General features: G+C 38.6%; 1 protein-coding gene across 1 annotated transcript in view; it reads left to right on the forward strand.

The window, feature by feature from the left end:
- Positions 1–23338, forward strand: part of ASCC3 (activating signal cointegrator 1 complex subunit 3) — a 223966-nt gene that overhangs the window by 12388 nt on the left and 188240 nt on the right. Inside the window, exons 4-8 of the mRNA XM_087718718.1 lie at positions 574–1157; positions 13909–14029; positions 14881–15088; positions 17413–17554; positions 19273–19398. Coding sequence (XP_087574844.1) covers positions 574–1157; positions 13909–14029; positions 14881–15088; positions 17413–17554; positions 19273–19398 — 1181 coding nt within the window. The remainder of the gene's footprint in view (positions 1–573; positions 1158–13908; positions 14030–14880; positions 15089–17412; positions 17555–19272; positions 19399–23338) is intronic.

Genomic DNA, 23338 nt, shown 5'->3' on the forward strand with positions numbered 1-23338 from the left:
ATTATATGCCCAACTCCGTCTCAATGACTTTAGGTGACTTACAAAGATAAAATTCCAATACAAAAGCCAATAATTCCCCATCCTCCTGATAACATTGGTTAGTCCAGCCACTTGATGGGCTCCATATAATTCTGGGAATCCCAGGCCCATTGTCAGAACCATATCTTCAGGGCCTTGTGAAATAATGTCAAACTGGAATTGGGGAGCACATTTGATTTGGCCATTCTGGGCACGACCTAGAAATTTCCGCCACATTTTGTCTCTAGAGGTAGAATATTTTGCAAGAACCTTCACTGTAGTTACAAATAAATGTTCTTCCTTCTCCTGTCACCTTTGTGAGTTATACATTTTAATTAACAATAAAATTGTTGTTGTTAAATTTATTTGCTGATTAAAACTATTTTAAGCTTATTGCTTCCATTCTCATGTTTTAAAATATCCCTATGTATGGCACTGCTTCAAGATGTTTATACAAAAAAAATCACTCAATAAAATCCCATCAAATGTAGTTGCATTGTGAATAGTTAATTCGTCAAACTTGTTGTTTTTCTGCTTTTGTTTTCCTACATCCAGTGGGATCTGAGAATGGCGAAGAAGCAATTGAAAGTGGCGCTTCCTTCCTTTTTAAAATGCTTTACGCCAAAGACTGTATTGGTCGTGATGAGACTCAAGCCATTAAGCAGGTCTTTGGACCCTTTTCCCCATCCTCTGCCACTGCAGCCTGTGATGCCACCAGTCGGATTGTTTCACATTTTACCGAAGAACAGCTTGCTGCTCTTCTGCAAAGTTCTGAGGAGTTAAACAGTGATTCAAAGCTGTCATTTGGCAGAAATATTGCATTTTCTTTTGAAATGCACGATTTGGACGACTTTGAAGAATTGCTGATAAATGGTGAAATGGATGACCAGAAAGTCATTAGCCTGGATTATGAGAAGATTTTTAATAACCAATTTGAACATTTTCCAAATAACTGTGGTGAAAATGCTGACGCAAAGTCTTCTGGGAAAGTAGATGATAGTTTCCTGTGGTGTGAAGTTGGGAAGTATCTGAATGATTCCCTGCAAGGAAATAATACAGGCCCAACAATGGAACATCTTTGCTGTACTTTGTATGAGATGCTTGCCTCCCATAAAAGTGGTGATGAGCTTCAGAATGAGGTAGGGGTACACTTAATGCTCTTCTTTTGTCAACATAACAAGCATAAATCGTTCAAATCTAATGTTTGTACATTAGAGTTTCTTTCCCCCCGCAATTATCTTCTGCAAAACCTTTGTACGTTTTCGCTCAAAAGTGAAAATAGCATGAAGGTGATCTTGGCGGCTAGCATATCAGGCAGCTTTGGAGGATTGCATCAGCTTTGTTCCCTTGTTGTTGTTGTTTTTTGTTCCTTTATTTTGAATGCAAAATGAAGCGACATTTTGAACCAATGGAAAATGGTAATGTGATGCATTGATATGAGAAAAATAATTTCACACCAAACTTGATCTTGAGTTTGTTATTCCTATCGTGTATTTCATTTAGCTGATTGCATATGAAAATGCAGTCTTGGATTTAATTATTCACACAGTTGCTCTGTGGAAACTTTATGTGCTGTAGATTGACTGCTGCCCATACTTAGAAGAACCTTGGAAGCTGGGCGGGTAAAACAATGACCTGAAAGGAAAATTGACTAATCTTCATTGCATGTGAAAGATAGCCAAGGTGGCGCAGTGGTTAGAGTGCAGTACTGCAGCCACTTCAGCTGACTGTTAGCTGCAGTTTGGCGGTTCAAATCTCACCGGCTCAAGGTTGACTCAGCCTTCCATCCTTCCGAGGTGGGTAAAATGAGGACCCAGACCTGGAGGGGGGGCAATATACTGACTCTGTAAACTGCTTAGAGAGGGCTGAAAGCCCTATGAAGCGGTATATAAGTCTAACTGCTATTGCTATGTGAAACACTGGTTCTTAGAACAGCAGGGACGCAATCCATTCCAACTATGAACATGGGATCTAGAGTTAAGTGGACTCAGTACAAGTTGGGTTGAGAGCATGTCAAGGTACAATGAGGCTTACTGAATAATGTAGATTGGATCTAATTATTAAGTTTATTATATGTGCTAATTATAAAACCAAAAACTAAATAGTTGAACACATAGTCCTCAACTTACAACAATTCATTTAGTGACCGTTCAAAGTTACAGTGGCACTGAAAAAAGTGACTTATGATTGTTTTTCCACACTTACGACTGTTTTTCACCCTTATGACTATTGCAGCATCCCCATAGTCATGTGATCAGATGCTTGGCAAGTGGTTCATATTTACAGTGGTTGCAGTGTCCCGGGGTCATGTGATCAGCTTTTGTGACCTCCTCCTGACAACAAAGTCAATGGGAAAGTTTTACAACTAACTTAATCAAGGCAGTGATTCACTTAACAACCATGGCAAGAAAAGTCATAAAATGGGGCAAGATCACTTAGCAAATGCTTCACTTAGCAGCATAACATTTGAGCTCAATTGTGTGGTTGTAACTCGAGGACTACCTGTATAAAGTCATTGTCAACTAAATGGAGAATGTAAAAGCAGAGTTTTGGTAAACTTTACAGATGAGGGATCACTCTTGGCTTTTCAATGACATGTTAAGAGCTACATTCATGGTATTGGACCTGGGTACTTGAGAGACCGCCTGCTGCCAATTACCTCCAATAGACCGATTAGATCCCACAGATTAGGCTTCCTCCGAATTCCATCCGCCGGCCAATGCCGACTGGCGACTACCTGGAGGAGAGCCTTCTCTGTGGCTGCTCCGACCCTCTGGAACGAACTCCCCGTGGAGATTCGAACCCTCACCACCCTCCAGGCCTTCCGCAAAGCCCTTAAAACCTGGCTTTTCCGGCAGGCCTGGGGCTAAAGAGCTTCTGCCCCCCCCCTTCTCGAATGGTATGGTTGTTGTGTGTTTTAAATTGTGTATTGTTTGTTTGTCTTTTTATCCCCTGTTTGTACCTCCTTTCCCTTGACTGAGTTGTGAGCTGCCCTGAGTCCCCCTCGAGGAAAAGGGTGGCATATAAATGAAATAAATCCTAATCCTACATTCAAAGTAGGCCAGAACAAAATCATCAGTAGGATCTCTCTATTTCTTCAACTTTCCTCTCACAAACTGGAAGATTTTTTGGAAGGAGGAATTGGTGGAGAAGCACTGTTGTTTATTTATATCTTGCTTGCCTGCTATTCAACAAGGCCAGATACCAACAGTAATAAAATACAATATACAAAAATAACCAGTTAAAGCTAATTCTATTTACATATAAATTTAAATGCCAAAAATGTGTCTCCAAATGATTATATTATGTTGGCTATTGTGTGTTGTGAAAATGTTTTCCCATGATAAAATGAGAATGAAGAAAACTTTCCCTGTAACTTTATTTTTTGGTTCCATTAATACTATCTGTAGAAGCTTGTATTTGTGTGTTATTTCATTTCTTATTATGTAAAATACTTAAAAAATATCTCTAAATTATGTAGGTGACTATTAGGCTCAATATCCTGCTTTTTTTGTTGTTGTTTTGGGGAAATCAATCCTTTTTCTCATTTACAGTTGTGTTACTCTAGCACCCTCTGCTGGAACTGTGTGATAAATTGTTACAAATGCTGTTTGCAAAAGAAGAAAAAAGTCTTTTCAAATATATTTTAGTTTGAACTACCAGATGCAAGGTCCCAAAATATCTTTTTGTCACCACCTTCTCCTCCCTACCGGCATGTTGATATTGAGGTTCCTGTTGGGTTTCTCAGACAAACTACAATGTCTGAATTTAGATTTTTGTCTTCTTGTAAAAATCCTTGGACTAAAATATTCATACAACTGGACTGGTTTGCATGCAGCTGTTACTGATGTGATGTTTTTGTGTTAGCTATTTTATCTGTTGTACAGGTAATCCTTCACTTATCACCATTCATTTAGTGATCATTTGAAGTTACAGTGTCAGAAAAAAGTGACATGACTGTTTTTCACATTTATGACTACTGTGGCATCCCTACGATCATGTGATCAAAATTCATGCACTTGGCAATTGGCATGTAGTTCTGACATTTGCAGTGTCCCAGCTGTTATCACTTTTTGTGATCGGAGAAGCAAAGTCAATGGGGAAATCAGATTCACTTAACAACTGTGTTACCAACTTAACAACTGCAGTGATTCACTGAACAACTGTAGCAAGAAAGATCATAAAATGGGGCAGAACTCACTTAACAACTTTCTTTGTACAGAAATACCTGTACAGTATTTAGTTTAAATGTATAGCTCTGGAAAACTATGTTGAACAGTGATTTATAACATCTTTAAAAAAGATGTATCAGTGGGCAACTGTAAAGCCTCAAATGTGGGTGCACTTGCTGTCCCCACTTCTGCTTATCGGGAGGAGAAATTAACACATTTTGGTTAGTCCACTTGCAATCTTGTTAGCACGAACTAGGAGGTTCCACCACAAAACCGCGTTCGACTAAACCGCGCTCGACTAAACCGCGTAGCTGATGTCATCAACAGGGCGACAACAGCGCTGAGACAGAAGCATGCTGTAAACACTAAACCTAAAACTAACCCCTAAACCTAAACCTAACCCCCCTAAACCTAATCCTAAACCTAACCCTTAACCTAACCCTAACCATAAACCTAACCCTAAACCTAATCCTAACCCTTAACCTAACCCTAAACCTAACCCTTAACCTAACCCTAACCCTAACCCTTAACCTAACCCTAAACCTAACTCTTACCTTAAGTTGAATCGGCTTGCTTTCAAAGCGCTATTTAAAGCACCCTTCTTTCTCCACGCTGGCTGTTGTCGCCCTGTTGATGACATCAGCGACGCGGTTTAATCGGGTGCGGCTTAGTCGAGCGCAGTTTTGACGGGTCACGGAACTAGGAATCCTGGATAAAAATTATTTAGGCAATTTGCTAAAACATGGTTATTTCAAGAAGCAGACTATAAACTATCAGGTTGTCTTTCATTTGGGACTGAGGTGTATGGGATGGAAATGGTCATGCTTCTGAATAATCTCTGGCAAGGACTGGATGAGAGATGTGCATCCGTCCTTGCCCTACTTGACTTCTACAGCTTTCAGTATCATAAACTGCGAAAGTCTTGTGAATAAGCTCAGAACATTGGAGGTGGGTGGCATGGTGCTGTGCTGGATCCCCTGCTTTCTCTGGGATCAATTCCATGTGATTGGAGAGGAGAGATCTTGCTCTCAGCACCTGCTATGTGGGGTACCCCACATGTTTTGGTACTCTAACCCATTCTGTTTATGTAAGATCGCTGGATAAACTCCTCCTCCATCATGGGATGAGGTGTCTTCGGTATGCTGATGATACTCAATTATACATTTCTGCCCATATGAATTATGTAATGCTGTAAATGTCATAGCCTGGTGCTGTGAATGTCCGAATGGGGTACAGTAGACTTCAGTTGAACCCTGGAACACCAAGTAGCTTTGAATTTTGGTGCCTTCTGTTCTAGAGTTCTAGAACCATGCCACCTTTTGTGCTGGAATGGGGTTACATAGCCCCAAGCAAACCTGGTACACTAGGGGTGTCAAATTGGCCGCCTGCGGGCCAGATGTTTCATGTGCAGGCCACGCCCACCCCGGCTCCACGAATGGGCAAAATGTCATGTGATGGCAATGTGACACCGCGAGTTTGACGCCTGTGTGGTACACAATCTTGGGGTGGTCCTGCACTCATGACTTGTTCAAAGACCAAGTGGCACTCATGGCTAGGAGGGCTTTTGCACAGCTTCCTATTGTGTGCCAATTGCTGCTGTTCCTAGATCAGGAGACTCTGCTCAATTTCACTCATGCCCTAGTCACCTTTTGTTTGCATTTCTGTAATGTGCTCTATGTGGAGATGCCTTGGAAGCTTCTGCTGGTACAAAAATGCAGTGGGGCAGGAATTTATGTGTGCCCCTAGAATGGTACACATTATACCACTGCTCTGTCAGCTGCCTTGGTTTCTGGCTTGCTTCCAGGTCCAATTCAAGTGCTGTTTTTAACCTTTTAAAGCCCTCCATAGCATGGGGCCGGGGTATCTGCTGCTTTCTCATCATATCTTCTCACCCCATCAAGTCTGGCCAAGAAGGCACACTATGGGTCCTGTCTGCCAGCAGATTACATTTTGCAGGTCCCATGAGTTGGGCCTTCTATGCTATGGCACCCACATTGTGGAATATTCTCTTCCCCCCCCCCCATCCCCAAAGGGAGATTAGTCCCATCCATCTCAACATCCGACAAGTCTCTCAAGAGGTGGCTACATTATCAGGTTTGAATCCCTGGGGAAAATTTTCAATGGTTCCCTTACTATAGTTAGCATCATCAACCGTGGTGGCACAGTGGTTAGAATGCAGTACTGCAGGCTACTTCTGCTTATTGCTGGCTGCCAGCAGTTCAGCAGTTTGATTCTCAACTGGCTCAAGGTTGACTCAGCCTTCCATGTTTCCGAGGTGGGTAAAATGAGGACTCGGATTGTTGGGGACAATATGCTGACTCTGTAAACCTACTTAGAGAGGGCTGTGAGGCAGTATTTAAGTCTTAAGTGCTATTGCTATTAATATCCCCTTCTGTTTTGTGTGCCTTTTATAGTTATTTTTTAATTGTGTGATATATGTCACCCAGAATCAATTTCATATGAGATGGACAGCTACACAAATATGTTAAACAAATAAATACGGTTTGTTGAACAACTCAGTGTAGGAGACAAGCCAAGGATTAGGAAAAAGGAAATGAATTATAATTTCTTCCTGCCCTTAGTCATGAGGGAAGAATAAAAAGACTGGAATTTGAGTATTCCACAGTATCTTAAGAAGTTCATACCAATACAGCATGGCTATAAATGTAAGTTGCTTTTAAATGTGAGCCAGACCACTGCAACATGTAATCTGACATATAATATGACAGTGCCTTGATTTGGAAAATTGAATTGCTACTTTGTGGTTGAACCAAGCTGATTTGATCCCTTCATTCTGCTAGAAATGGGCCTCACGCTTTTAAGCCACTTTTAGCATTCAGATCAAAGCAGCATAGCCCCATAACATGCTCTTTGAAGCTCAAAACAGCTGTAGTTCAATGCTGGATTTAAAAGTATTGATGTGCCTCATCTTACCTTTTCCATTTATATCCTTTAATTAACTTTTTTCTGCAACACTACGCAGTCCAGGAACTCAAACTAATTGCCTTTGGCATTGGTGGGACCATCTTATTCAATAAACCTTCAAAGTGTATTATTTTAAATTGAGAGACTACGGTAACCCTTATAAAATCCATCCCTGAAAGAAAAGGCAATCCAGGGCCCTCAAAGTATTTTGGGGACTTTTGTAAAAATCTTTTGTTGCCGGCCTCATCAGCAGGAGCTGCTGCAGGTTGAAATTCAAATTATTTTGAAGGACCCAGTTTGTATAGTTGCACTTTTTTTTTACAGCATTAACCACAGGCTGTTTATCCTTCCTCATTTGGGTATATGTCTCAAGTGGTAGAGGTAGTTCTTGAGTTACAACAGTTCATTTAGTGACCTGTTGTGACTCAGCAGACGTCTTCTGTGAGTCTTTCCGGGATGCAAGATTACCAATGCAGCTGGGCCTCGTTAGTGGCGTATTCTGGTGATAAAAGGACAGATGGTGCCACGCCCTGGTTGCAGGAGTCAATGTTCCTTCGTTCGTTCAACATTCATTGATCATCGGTCGTGGTTTATTTGAGATACACTTGGAGAAGTGATTTGCTTTCTGTAACCCTGATTCAAGGAGACACTTGGAGAAGTGCATTGCTTTGTAAGAGTTTTTGTTTGGTATTCTGTTATCTTGTCAGAGACTTTATTTATGTTTATTTTTGGGCTCGCAGCCAGTCTGAGCTGAGAACTGATAAAGAGAGTTCCTTTTAAGTTTGTCTGCCTGTCGTCTGTTAACGAGCAGAGAAGGGGGGACAGAACAGTGACCATTCTAAGTTACAACAGCACTGATGAAAGTGAGTTATGATCGTTTCACAATTACGACCTTTCTAGCATCCCCATGATCATGTGATCAAAATTCAGATGCTTGGGAACTGACTCATATTTAGGACAGCTGTCGTGTCATGGGGTCATGTGATTCCCCTCTTGCGATCTTCTGACAAGCAAAGCCAATGGGGAAATCCAGATTCACTTGACAACTGGGTTATTAACTTATCAACTACAGGGATTCACTTAACAACTGAGGCAAGCAAGGTTTGTAAAATGGGCCATTCACTTTTTAAAAAAGCCTCATTTAACAACAGAAATTTGGGGCTCAATTGTGGTCGTATGTCGAGAACTACCTGTATTATGCACACTCCCTTTGGACTGCAGCTATTTCTTCATATTTTCCAATAATGCTTCTTGGTGACACATTCTAAACTCTCTTATTGCAATGATTTCCGTTTAGTTTTCTCTTTGCTCAGTTGTTTCTATTAGCAGTTCATGTCCTCCTCTATGTATATTATAGCAAGAGTCCTTATAGCAGGATCCATCCATTCTGGGAAATGTAGCAGTAGCAGTTAGACTTATATACTGCTTCATAGGGCTTTCAGCCCTCTCTAAGTGGTTTACAGAGTCAGCATATTGCCCCCACAGTCTGGGTCCTCATTTCACCCACCTCAGAAGGATGGAAGACTGAGTCAACCTTGAGCCGGTGAGATTTGAACCACCGAACTGCAGATAGCAGTCAGCTGAAGTGGCCTGCAGTACTGCACTCTAACCACTGCGCCACCTATATTTGCCTTCATTCATGAGTCCATATAGCAATTAAAATTTTGAATTTGGACCTTGGTGGACAGGATTTAGGTTTTGTTCATCTGATTACAGAGCTAAGATACAACCAGATTTTGCTAACAGATGCAGAATTTTCTTCTGCCCATCCCTGTACTGGGGAGATGAATAATTGTTTGTCCTTTAGAAAGTGGGAATTTCAAGAGTTTATATAAGATGCTTTCCTTTCAACCTAACATGTCACCTCTGAGGGTTTTAAAAATGGAGAACTAGACAGTAAGGACTGATATTCTTTTGAACATTTTCCTGGCTTACCAATTGATTTTTTTAAATTAAACAAACAAACAAAGCAGCGAAAAGTACCAACATCATATATAATTCCAAAAAGTTTCAAGAAATGTGTCATGCAGAAATAAATGAACCTTGTTGTTAAAGGTCTCTTTTAAAAGGGAAATAAAAATCACTTCTCTTCACAACTTTTCCTGTAATCTTTATCAAACACAAAATGCATACAAACTCTAGCATGTGCTTTTGTTTACAGTAGCAGGAAAACAGGGTCTTAATTGTTGCAAACCAGATGTTTCCAAATCTTCCACCCATGCTCCCTGCTGGCACATTCATCTCTAACGGCATCCAAGACTACGCTTTTCCATATTAGCTGTTGCCCTTTCCCTCTCCCTTTAGATGAATCAATATCCAAATCTCCCAGATGTCTTCCAGCTGCTGCTTTTCTTCTTTGCTGAAATAGGACCAAAGTTTGCTTTCAGAGCTCTTCCATGGCAGCTGCTGCTTTCCTAACATACACAGAGCTTGTGAACTGCTATGTAATCAATTGGCTTCTTTTGAAATGGGGAAGGGCTCCGGCAAAGCTCTGTCTGAAACCTGATCTCGTAAAACCAATGTAATAATAGCAATAAAATAAACTAATTTGACTTATATATTTTTATTACTGTGGTATTGGGCTTTTATCTTTGTAAGGCACCTTTGTAAGTCACTGGGAGTAAATTTAGGCAGCCCCTATACATTTTCTTAATAAATAATTTTTGTCTATGTAATCTGATGACACTTGAGTTCTGATGCTTGTTCGGGACCAATTGAATTGGAGCTGATCCATTTACTGCTACATATTTAGTACAGTATTTAAACTGAAATTTGGTAGAATTTGCACAGCTCAGCATAATTGTGGTTATTTATAAAACCGCGATTAACTGCAGTTTATCGTTGATACGCATTTGGATTGGAAACAGTTTTCTTAATGCCTGTTCTATCTTTTTTCGCATTTTCATCAATGTGTGTGTTACAAAGACATAATTATCTAAACAGGGACACATTTTTCTTGATGGTCTCAAGCAGTTCAATGTTAAACAATGGTGTAAGTACAGGATTGTTCATTTAGATCAGTGATTCTCAACCTGTAGGTCGGGACCCCTTTGGGGGTTGAACGACTCTTTCACAGGGGTCGCCTAAGACCATCGGAAAACACATATTTTCGATGGTCTTAGGAACCAAGACACCAATTTTATGGTTGGGGGTCACCACAACATGAGGAACTGTATTAAAGGGTCGCGGCATTGGGAAGGTTGAGAACCACTGATTTAGATATAAACAGTGCATTTTACGTATAAAATGGGCCAACTGGGATGGCCAACTTTAAGGGGAAATTGTAGCCTAGAATTCTGGTCTGGGATGTTACTAAGAAATTCAGATTTATCATTTTACAGCTGCTAGGCTAACAGCCAAGGATAGAAACCACCTGCTACATATCGATGAAAATAAGCATGTGCTATTTGGTCTGGACCTTTTCTGTGGCATCTTCATCTTGTCAAAACATTTTCCTCCCTCCAACTCTGCCAAACATAAACTTCGTTTTGTATGGTATACCAATCCGATTCAATCAACTAATTTCCTCTAGTTATATAATAGTAATTAAGAGTCAAGATTTCCAAAATCTTAACATTTTGCCAGAAGAAATGAAAATGACTGTACTTATAAATACAGAGATCCAAGTACAGTTTGTATTATTTTAAAATTATTGTTTTTTATTTTAATAATATAACTGTATGCCTGTTGGGAAATAGAATTAAAAATCCCCCTACTTTCAAAACTGTTTTGCCAAGTGATCTTTTGCCAGATTCTTGATGTAAAAATAAAAACTCATTTGGATGCTTTATATCCCACCCTATTTTCTTATGGAAAATAAACTTCATAAGAGCAAAAATAAGCAATGTAGAACTTTCCAGATGTCCACAAAATAAAGATGCTATAAGGACCATCAGTTGCTTTCCTAGTTTTGATCCAGTTTTCTCCAAATTAATGCTGGAAGTTTTTCCTAACTAACATCTCTATTGGTACAGTCTTCGACTTACAGCCATTTGCTTAGTGGCCGATTGAAGTTACAACAGCATAAAAAAGTGACTTTTGACCATTTTTTCACACTTATGACCATTGCGACATCTCCATGATCATTTGATTAGTATTCATTAAAATGTATTTATGACAATTGCAGTGTCCTGAGGTCATATAAATAACCTTTTGCGACCTTCTGACAAGTGAAGTCAATGGAGAAACCAGTTTCATTTAACCAATTAACTTGTCCTTATTAACTGCACAACTGCAGTGATTTCATCTAACAACTATGTCAACAAAGGTCAAAACTCAGTCAACCCTGGGGCAAAAGTCACTTAACTGTCTTGTTTAGTGATGGAAATGTTAGGCTCAATTGTGAGCTTAAGTTGAGGACTACCTGTATACATTATACCGACTTCCGAGGTGACTCAGAAATAGTGTATAAGTCTAAGTGCTATTGCTATTATATAAGAAGTATAAGAGTTAAGACTTTTTTTGTAATTATACTGTGATTTTGTGAAATTGTGATAGTCACAGTATTCACTAATCAAAATAGTATCATGATTCAGATATAATTACTAGCAGTATTGTGAAAATTGCTGTATACCCATGGATTTATCAAGATATTAGTATGATTTATTGGAGTTAAGTCATGACTTAACATATGGTTGATGTTAAGATGGTTTTCTGGCACTTGAAAGAACATTTTTGATGGCTTTATATGGAAGAAATGCAAATGGGAATTGAGAGAATTATATAAGAACTTTTTAGTATTTCATTGTGAATTTTTTTCATGTATTCAGAATGATTGTATCAGGTTTGGAAAAAAATATAGATTTGCATACACAGATAGTAACAATCTTCTTTCTTCTGATTACATGTGAATACATTCATAGCAATTCTATTTAAATATTGTTTTAAATACCACACAAGGACAATTTATGCTCCCTCAAACCAAAAACCCCCAAAAGCCTCTCCTTTTCTTTTTCTCTTTTAATAATTTTTAAAACAGGTACCGTATATACTCGAGTATAGGCCGACCCGAGGCACCTAATTTTACCACAAAAAACTGGAAAAGTTATTGACTCGAGTATAAGCCTAGGGTGGGAAATGCAGCAGCTACCGGTAATGATGTCCCGTGCAGCCGCGGGAGCGATGTCCCGCCTCCTATGACACACGGCACAGTGATTCCTATCATTGGATCACTGTACCAGAGGAGGTGGGACATCGCTATGTGGCTGCTTGCCATAAGAAGGAGGAGGTGGGACATCGTTGCAGAGCGGCAGGAGGGGGAGGAAGGGGAATCGTAAGACAGCCCTGCATTACATTAGAACATGAGGAGGGGGGATGGTGCGGTGCGCGCTGCGCGGCAAACTGACACAGAGGGAGGGGAAACTCACAGGGGCGCCGGGCCATTCACGAGCGTCACCCAGCGTCATGGCCCCGCCCCTTTTTCTCCTCCATTTCGGGCAAATTTTTCACTGACTCGAGTATAAGCCGAGGCGGCTTTTTTCAGCCCAAAAAGTGGGCTGAGAAACTCAGCTTATACTTGAGTATATACGGTAACTACACAAATGGCTTTTCCTGGGAATGCAAAATAAGAGGGTCATTGACATTGGGTATTAAATTTTATCTTGAGTAAAGATTTAAAGATTTAAGCAACTAATTTATATAATACTGTAATATAATTTCATAAGTGGTTTTTAAAGATTATTAACATACTTTTTAAAACTTTTACCCAAAAAATGGAATAATTGATTTTGCTGCTGTTTAGAAATTATGAAGTTACATTATTTGACGTTACAGATCTAATGTAGTGGAAGATGTGGTTGTTTCATTAAGTAGCATGGTGATATTTTGTACAACGGATTTAAATTATGGATTGTGAAGAAAATATCTACAAAGTTTCAGTCAGGGGGGAAAAACAGTGTTCTATTTTGAATATTGCATAAACTTATTTGGAATTTTCAGAGGGATGTTAAAGATCCCTTTATCAAGCTTGTCTCTTGATGGTTTTATGAATACATTTGTGAAGTTGTTGTGGCAACAATATGGCAGACGCACAAAGTCCTTGCTTTTTGGTGTGTTTTCCAACTTCTTAGACTAGTCTAGTCATCTAGGTACCAGTTTGGCTTAGCGTTTTGAGAAAAATTTAGTTTAGTTAACTTGCTAAGTGGGTTAAACTCTGTAAAATGGTAAATCATATCTCCTTCACCCAGGACTAGACGTTTTCCAACAAAACTAAGTTTCTTTTTTAATTCACTAACATACAGAGAAGATTTGTAATTTCTTATAAATTAATTAATTTTCTGCTGTTCAGCAAGTATGACTGATAGTATGATAATTTGGTTTTTTTAAAAATAACAGCTTGATTCATTTGAATTCATCTCTCAGTGTTTATAAGAACTGTCATGAATTTGGCCTTCCATACAAGGATCATGTTTTGAATTGGATTGGGCAATAATTTTTGACAGTGTTGATAGCATGTCTGGTTAATGCATTCATGTGCTTGATGCTGAAATGAATCTATATATAAGAAATATAATATAAGAAAATATATAAGAAATATAAGAAAATGGGCTTTCTTAATCAGTTCTTGATCCTTTGTAGGTTATCCCCTAATCTCACTAGTGAAATTTTACAGTACCTTCATATGCATAGATTCCATGTATAATGGCAAATAGGAAAAACTGCACGTTTTTCAATTGTTGAACATGGTAACTTCAAATTGTGAATATGCAGACTTTTGTGAATAGATAGGATCAATGAAAATGATAAAATCATACATATATTCTTTTTCTCTTCCCCCCCCCCCCCCCATGTTCAGTTGTTTGAATTACTAGGACCTGAAGGATTTGAATTAATAGAAAAGCTCCTGCAGAACAGAATTACCATTGTGGAACGATCTTTTTCTGGGCCAAATGATTACAGGCTACAATCTTTACAAGGTAAGTATCAAGTTTACAAAGTTGAATAGTTAAATTCTGTCTGTAAGAAAAATAAATTATTTTATAAACTATAGTGAGACTGGTAAAAACAAAAATTTTAAATGCATGGTTTATTTCATCCGTAAAGAACTTTAGAAAAAAAACACATCTTTTTTAGATGTATTTTAAAAAAATAAAATAAAATAGGTGAACAGGATTCTCAGTATAGTTCAATTTCATTTTTGTTTGGGAGATGATCCATCAGAATGCTCCAAATATTCTGAGTCCATGATAAAGGAATTTGCCTTCTAGTGTTCAGAATAAACAGGTTTAAAATACATCACTGTAATATCTCAATCTGTGTAAAAAAAATCACATTTGTGGGATGGATAGCTATATAAATTTGATAAATAAGAAATAAAAGGTTGTACTGTTGAATATTAGATAACCGATACAAACATCTTCCAGACTAGCAAGCCCTTATACACAAATTGAATTAAGCATTTAATAGGCCAAATCGAAGCTAGCTCTATTGAAATCTGCAAGGATACTGGAGAAGGAATGAACTTGCAGTGCATCAGTTTAAGGACTTCAATTTTGCTGGGTATTTTATAGAAAGCAGCTTTGCTATTCTATATCTGCTTCCTTTTTCAGGGTTAGATTATATTCTGATGATGGGATCTTCTTGAGCCTATTCTATTTTGTACAAGGCTAGCTGAAATACAACTGATACATCAATTCCCCCCCCCCCAAGATTTTAAGCAACTTTAAATACTTCATAAAGTTACTTTTAAGCTTTCATAGTGTTGCTCAGAACCAAGAGTGCAGAGAACAGGAATCCATAAATAACGGACTGTGTTTACGTGTTACAGAACAGTGCAGAAAATTTACAGGAGAAAATTCTAAGCCAAATTATGGCTGCCAAGTCACCATTCAGTCTGAACAAGAGAAACAGCTAATGAAATTATATCGCCGTGAAGAAAAACGAAATGCCAGGCGAGAAAAACGAACTGGGGATGAAGGGGAAATTCTTGTTGATGCAGGAATGTCTTTTGATCCGAAGGAGTTACGGATGCAAAGGTAAGACGTTTCAGTGTAATGCTATCCTTGATGTTTGCCAAGCGTTTACTTTCTCTTAATTTGGTTCTATTGATGAGAAAGTTTCAATTACCATTTGAATTTTAATTAAAATACAGGTAGTCCCTGACTTCCGACCACAATTGAGCCCAAAATTTCTGTTTCTAAGTGAGACATTAATGTGTGTGTGAACCTACTCAATGCCAAATTGGAAGGGGTTCAACCGCAAACCTTAGTGACCTTTGAAAACGCTATATGAAGGTACAAAAACACTGTTACTGGTTAAGGAAAATGATATTCTGAAAAGCATGAATAGATTGTTGATTTGAATAATTGCTTGTTAACCCTTTTTTAAGTTAATGTATCTCTAAATTCTCCACTCAGACGATTCATCACACACACACACACACACACACACACCAGCACCCTCCTTCCCTGGCCTCCTTGCACTTGCATGCACACATGAAAACACCAGCTCTGCCTTCCCCAGCCTCCCTGTGGTTTTTACAAGCATTCATCCATTATACCCTAACCCATTGTTCCTGTGTTCACCCACAGGAATGCACTCACCCGTGCCCCTCCTTCCCTGGGCCTTTCGGCACTCCCATACACCCATATACCCACTAACATCCTCTTTCGGCCACCGTATGATCTCACTTACCCAACACCCTCTTTCCTTGGCCTGCCTGCATATGCATGCACCAGTGGTGGGTTTCAAAAAAATTTAGAACCTCTTCTGTAGGTGTGGCCTGCTTTGTGGGAGTGGCTTGCTGGCTATGTGACCGGGTGGGAGTAACTTGCTGGCCATGTGACCGGGTGGGAGTGGCTTGCCAGCCATGTGACTGGGTGGGCGTGCTCAACTTGTAAAATGTGGTAAAACTCACTTAACAACGCTCTTGCTTAGCCACCAAAATGTTGGCTCAGAAACTCTGGCATTTGAAGCATGCAAGTCTTAAAGCTGTCAAGTTACAAGACCCTTGCTCCCCTACCCTTTAGGGAAAAAAAACCAGGGGTGTTCAAACTTGACAACTTTAAGACTTGTGGACTTCAACTCCCAGAATTCCTCCTCCAGTCATGTTGGCTCAGGAACTCTGGCATTGAAGTGTGCAAGCCTTAAAGCTGTCAAGTTACAAGACCCTTGCACCCCTAACCCTTTAGGAAAAAACCCCCAGGGGTGTTCAAATTTGACAGCTTTAAGACTTGTGGACTTCAACTCCCAGAATTCCTCCTCTCGCTCTTTATCTTGATGATGTGCAGATGGGCGAGGGGAGGGAGCTGAAACCGGTTCTAAAGGGCACTGTAGATTTGTGGAACCTCTTCTATAGAAGAGGTTAGAACTGGCAGGAACCCACCCCTGGCGTACACCTCTACCTCTTCTTTTCTCAGGCCACCCTGTACTTGCAAACACATGTACCCTGCAAAAGGGAGACCTTTTAATGGCCTCCCTGGGATCACATGCACCACATCTCCTCCTTCCTTAGCTTCCCTGCACTCATGTACACACATGCCCTGCACCATCTTTCTTTCGTCTCCTTGCATCCCACACTCTCATTCCCTGACTTTTCTGACCTCACACTGTACCAAGTTCCCCTTTCCCAACTTGTGCATGACCTATGCCGGGCCTTCCAGGGATTCCTATGGCACCTCGGCATGTCTTACCTAGTACCCTTTTCATGTTCCACTTAATGACCTGCACATCTTGGATTACTCAGATTGCGATCACAAAGCAATACGCATGGAGATTCTCAGTCCTCCAGGTCATGGTTGTCTCAAAGGTTACTTTTTCAAGAGACAACTGGACTTTCTGGTATTTCTTTGAAGAAGTTTCAATTCTTATCCAAGAAGCAGAGTTGAAGAAGTTTCTTGGATGAGAAGCGAAATGTCTTCAAAGAAAAACCAGAAAGTCCAGTTGCCTCTTGAAAAAGCACCTTTGGGACTAAGCAATGTGGTTATATAATATCATGCTTTCCAAGGACATCCCTTAGCAACAAGAATCCCAGTCCTGTTTGTAATCATTCCTCCAATAGTGCCTGTATATCTATGCATACTTATATAGCTTTCATTTGACTGAATATGACAGGTAAGATTTGTTCCCCGTTTCTGCTTCCCAAAAGGGGCCATCATGGACGATGTTAATGGGTGCAGACTTCTTTGCTCAAAGCGTGTTTGAAATGTAACACCACGCTGATGTCCGCTACGAAGCTCTCTAACCCTAATGTTGAATTTGATTAGTATTTGTAATAATTTCCATGGCGTCACTGCATTCTGTGTTGAGTTCCTATGTGCTGCAGTTTTGATTGTCACAGGTTTTCCTTTTGTGATTATAGAGAACAAGCGCTTTTGAACGCTCGCACGATGCCGGTTTTAGGCAGACAGCGAGACATGGAATTTGACAAAATTCATTATCCTCATGTTTATGACTCACAAGCCGAAGCTAGGAAAACATCAGCTTTTATTGGTGGATCAAAGGTATGCCTTTAAAGTTTCCTTCTGAGTAATGAATTTAAGTGAGCTTTCTTAGAATAATTTAAGATGGTATTTTCTTACTCTAAAGGGGTAATTTTTGTTCCTACTGTTTATCTCCCGCCTCTTGATAGGTGCCTGCATATTTTCTTATGTTGAAAAATGTCAATTAATTGGCTCTAGAGAAATCTTAAAGAATCCATTCCCATTAGTTCCATGAAATGGTTTGGGGGCTTGGGTGACTTTTGCTATATTCAGCTGTTTTTTCCTTGAAATATTAAAATGCTTTTATTGGCAAGAACACATATTAGTGGACCACCCAAGGGGTGAAAGATGTTACTTCAACTTATAAATTAGATCTGCTTTTGAATAGAACTGTATTGTTCCTAATGTCTCTCAAGTTACAGAAAGTTAGGTATTCTCAGCTGGAATGATGGAAAAATGAACATATCCATTTGTTACAAACCTCTGGGCCATAGATTGAGAATTTCATGTTGTATATTAATTTGGGATCTAAAAAAGTCATAACCAGATGGTAAAGCAAGCCAGAATTCCTGATTATTTCATTGTCATTAGAACATAGGGGAACATATTCAAACTGTCCAACATTTACCACATTTTTCTTTCGCTTTCTTCTGCGTGATTCTTATCTTAACCCTTCACATTTGCTTTAATCATGCTGTAATATCTATCTGTGTTATAATGCTGCTTATAATTAGCTGGATTCAGTTTTGAAGCTAGTTTGCAAACTTCGTTTTACTCATTGGTGCAGATGTTTCTTAATTATTAAGTTATACGAACAACAAGAAAAAATATATTCAATAAAAGGAGAGAGACAAGAAAATAGAGAGATCCATTTTATCCAAAAGCTTTGTAGAAGTATTCTTACACTTTGCCAGTCCTTCTGGTCCTTTTTATTTAAATAAGCTTGCAGCCATATAGTTCAAATTATTGGTTGACCAATTGAAAGATGCCCTCTCTGCCCACGTAGTCAAGTACTTTGTTGTTGAAGTAAACAGCAAAAAGCATGCAGCCTTATTTTTACCAAAATATATTTCATTGAATAACCTAATACAGATTTCTGCAGCTAGTGTTCCTCCAGATGTGTTAGGACTACTAAGTCTTGAAATTCCCTGCTGTCATGCCCTTTCTGGGAGTTACAGTCTCTGTCTTACATAGAGGACAGCTAGTCTTAAAAGGGATCTATAATCTACAATAATATGTTAAAACTGTGTGCAATAGAAAGGGAACCATATGTTTTTTTCTCCCCCTGCAAACAAGCTCATTATATCTTGGCTGCTTGCCATGATTGTTACCACTCCTGAGCAGATAGTGGAAAGACAATCTTAAATAGTCAAATTTACAAGCAGAAACTTGGCTCTACTTTCAGTAAGTGGAAGATCTAAATGACATATAATCAGATTATTGTATTCCAAAACAATTTTCTGATTTCTCTTTTTTTTAAAAACAACAACAATAATTTTTACAGTCACTACAGAATTGGAAACATATCTAACACACCTTTAATAACTTCAATAGAATTCAATAGAATTTTTAGAGACCTTTGCTTGTTTTAGAGTATGTTTAAACTGACACTTAGTTTGCTAACTGTTTAGTTAGCTGTAGTTTGATGTTGCTGTCTGAGAAGAAATTGTTCTATGTCCAATTCATTACTTTAAACTGTTTTTCTTCCCCCTTCGCTTTCTTCTTTTTAATTTTTACAGATGCTTTTGCCAGAAGCTATTGAGAGAGAAAATAATAAAATGTATGAAGAAGTAAAAATACCTCCTAGTGAACAAATGCCAATGGGTTTAGTGGAAAAGCCAGTTTATATAAAGGATTTAGATGAGGTAAGGAGACATTCTTAATTTCTGTTCTGACCCATTTTTAGAAGCTTCAACCTTTTATTGTTCTACAATATAAATATTGGAACAATATTATGTAGATAAAGTAAAATTACTCATTATTGTTCATATTATTTGAATAATGAATGATTATATTTATTTAATAATATATACATTTTTAAAATTTAAATATTTTTTTAAAATCATAAAAAATATAAATCAATTAGAAACAAGATATGTTGGATATGTTGTATCATATCCAAGATGGCAAATGTAGGATGAAAATAAACAAATGTTTTGTAAGCCAAAAGTGACACCACTGAGATTGTAAGCTACTATATATACAAGTAATCCTCAACTTATGATCACAATTGATTCTGAAATTTAGTTTGTTAAGTGAGAAATTGGTTAAGTGACTCCCCCCCCTACCATTTTACAACTTCTCTTGCCACATTTGTTAAGTGAATCACTGCAGTTGTTAAATTAATAACGTTGTTAAATTAATCTGGCTTCCCCATTGACTTTGCTTGTCAGAAGATTGCAAAAGGTGATCACATGACTCCTGGATATTGCAACTGTCATAAATGCAAATCAGTTGTCAAGCATCCAAATGTAAATCATGTGACCATGGGGGTGCTACAACAGTTGTGTGAAAAATGGTCACACAACTTCCATCCGTCCTAGTATCATCGTGGTCAAATAACGGAATAACAGAGTTGGAAGAGACCTTAGTCTAACCTCCTACCCAAGCAGGAAACCCTATACCGTTCTAGACAAAGTGATCACAATCTGAGAGCTTGGCAATTGACTCGCATTTGTGATAATTGCAGCATGATGGTGGACACATGATCACCATTTGCAGCCAGTTTTCCCCAAGCAAAATCAATGAGGAAGTCAGCAGGGAAAGTCGCAAGTCACTGTACTCAGTTGCTTCACCCTCCCTTCCGGCAGCAGTCTTCCCCAACCAGAGGTGCTCGCACCTCACAGCCGCCCCCTCCCCCCGCACAATCTCCTCCCTCTGAGAGCAGCCATTTACCTGCATGCCACCTTACAGCTCACATGTTAATTGCTTAACAACACAAAATCTCTGCTTAATGATGGTAATAGGCACTAGGGAATTGTTGTCACTAAGAGATGCTGTCATGTAATGTTATGCATCATTGCTGCATCACTCAGTGATGGAAATCTCAGCAGTCCCTGTTGTTTTTTTAAATATTTATATTTATTTGGAAAATAAAATGTCCTAGGAAGAAATATGTATGCTAATTTTTTGAAATCTTGTTTTCTTGGATCACACAGCCTTAAAAATATTCAAAATCCTTTTGCGGTGCTTTCAAGATATGTCTGTGTGTGTGTGTGTGTGTATGTATATGTTTGTGTATATGTATATGTGTGTGTATATATATGTATATGTATATATGTATATGTGTGTATATATGTATATGTGTGTATGTATGCATGTATGTGTATGTATGTGTGTATGTATGTATGCGTATATGAATATATATATTCATTCAACAGTTGCACTGTAAACTGACATTAAAATAATACATCTTGGATCCCATTTTCTTACCTAATAGAGTTGTCAGATGTTTTCCAAATTTGATGCTAGATAATACCAGACAGGATTGTGGGGAATAATATACCCAGATTCTAATTTTAGCTGTTTTCTATTGGAAGAGGTCTTTAAAGATATTAACCTAACATTAGACTATTTTAAATGTGAGGGCAATACTTTTTATAACTAATGCTAAGGATACTTTTTTCAGCTTGATGTTTCAGATGAGTGGTTGTACAGCTCTCATCATACCCTAGAAGTATATTGTTGTCTTTGGATAGCATGCATTCTACCTATGGGTAGCTTTATATATTTATCCTATGAATAAATAACACACATTTCTTTTATCCCATTTATAGTGCTTATTCAGCAATACGTGCAGGAAAGATTCATGGATTAGAACATGATTGCATAAATAATCTCAGTATAAGAAAAAAAATGCATGAAATATATTTTAGGAACAAAATTGTATAAATATCCTATCAAATAAACATTCAGTATAGGCAGAGGAAGCATAATTTCTATCAATATATTATTTTTTAATGTTCTAAATACAATCAGTGGAAGAAAGAAAGGTGTAAGGGTGTATTTGCCATAACGTATTCACAGCTTTCTCAAGTTGCAATTTTGTTGAGGACAGTGTTAACATAAACTACTGGTACTTTCAAAATAGATTTTAAAAAAAGTACTTTCTGTATCTGACACAAATCTATTGTTTTAACTTCTGGATCTGCCAATAGCTAAATTCTCATAACCCACAGTGACAAGATGTTTAAAAACATGGTTTACTGAATAAGCCATTATGGTCTGGCTTTTATGGAATACTACATCATAATGGATATATTTGCATATCATATTAATCCAAAAGCCAACAAATCTTCTGGAACATTGCGGTTGAGCAATGTGATCTGCTAAATGACTCCTAATTATGTGCATATTAGAGCAGAGTAGTGGAGAAGATAGTGCAGGTTCTTAAGGCAGTACACCTTACAGTAGCCATCTGCCACAAATGAATATAGGAATTATATGGGGGCAGGGGGTGTCTCTTGAGCAAATCTAGTGTAGAAAATAAGAAATATGAGTTTTGGTGACTATAGAGAATTTCCTTGTGCATTTTATTTTAAGAAAAGCATCAATTATATAGACTTTAAATAAACCAGTTAAGTGGGCCTTGCTGATAGAATCTGGGGGCTGGAAATCATCTACATTGATTTTAGCCATGATATTAATTACCAAGCAGAAAGCCCCAATTTAAATTATTGATTTTAACCAATCCTTTTATCTGTATGTCGGTTAGACACAAAAGGTACACTCTGTGATTTATTCAGCTGAGTAAGACTCTTCTTCCCCTGTTGATATAATAGCACCACACACACAAAAGATATAACTAAGCCTTTATTTAGAATATTTTCATTATATCAGGTATTGTGGCTCATCAGTTTATAAAACACGTGTAAGAATAGTAAATATAGAACCTCTCATGTACCTTTGGAATTTCTGTCTCAGTGAAGGTGCTTTAATCATTGTCCTAATCTAAGATTTTGTGGTGGCTCTGGATATTACCAGAGGATTTGACCCCAAAGGTGTTCTGATCATTCTTATTGTGTCAATCTCCTTGTTATAATCCAGGGCAGGCCTCTAGAGAGTTCTTTATTTCTCCTAACAAATGTTTCAGCCAAAGGCCTTTCAACAACCGATAAGACTCCACCCCCACACTACTCACTCTCAGACTCCCAAACCCAGCCCCGGTAGTACAAAGAAAGCCCAAAGAGTAGGAGTATGCTCACAGGCCAAGGTCTACATTTCCAAGTCCAATCCACCAAGCATAATCCAGGCACAATACAAAGGCACTCCTCAGGACAAAAAACAAGTCACAAAAAAGAAGCAGTTCCAAAGCTCCAGTGGAGCAGAGGCCAAATGCAGTCCATAAGAGAAGGGGCTAGGTCCAAACCAAAATATGAAAACAATCTTCCAAGCAAGGCAAACAGCAAACAGGCACAAGTCAAAGTGGGTATAAACCAAAGTAAACAATTGTTCCTGGCAAAGACTAACTCCCAAGGCTTCTCCTTAAGTTATTTCCCTCCAGATGTTCCTTGTGAGGAGCGGTGGGACAACCTTCTCCCGAGTAGCCTTACAGCCCTTCTCTGGACTTTCTGTGCTCCACTCTTCTTGTCCTTGGATCAAGTGGAGTAGACAGTTGTTACTCATCAGAGGAAATTGCCTGCCTTTCAGCACCACAGTCAGCAGCCAATCCTCCTCTTCATCTGTACAGATAGGCAGCTCTCCGTCTGGTCAACCACCTCTGTTAGGGAAATACTTTAAGAGCTGACCAGCTGCTATAATGATATAAGGCAAGGAATGAGTCAGCAAGGTTTTGGGACTAGTATG

The sequence above is a fragment of the Thamnophis sirtalis genome, unplaced genomic scaffold (genome assembly GCF_051295495.1).
Source record: "Thamnophis sirtalis isolate CommonGarterSnake01/CBP01778 unplaced genomic scaffold, rThaSir2_p1.2 scaffold_6, whole genome shotgun sequence".
Lineage (NCBI taxonomy): Eukaryota > Metazoa > Chordata > Lepidosauria > Squamata > Natricidae > Thamnophis > Thamnophis sirtalis.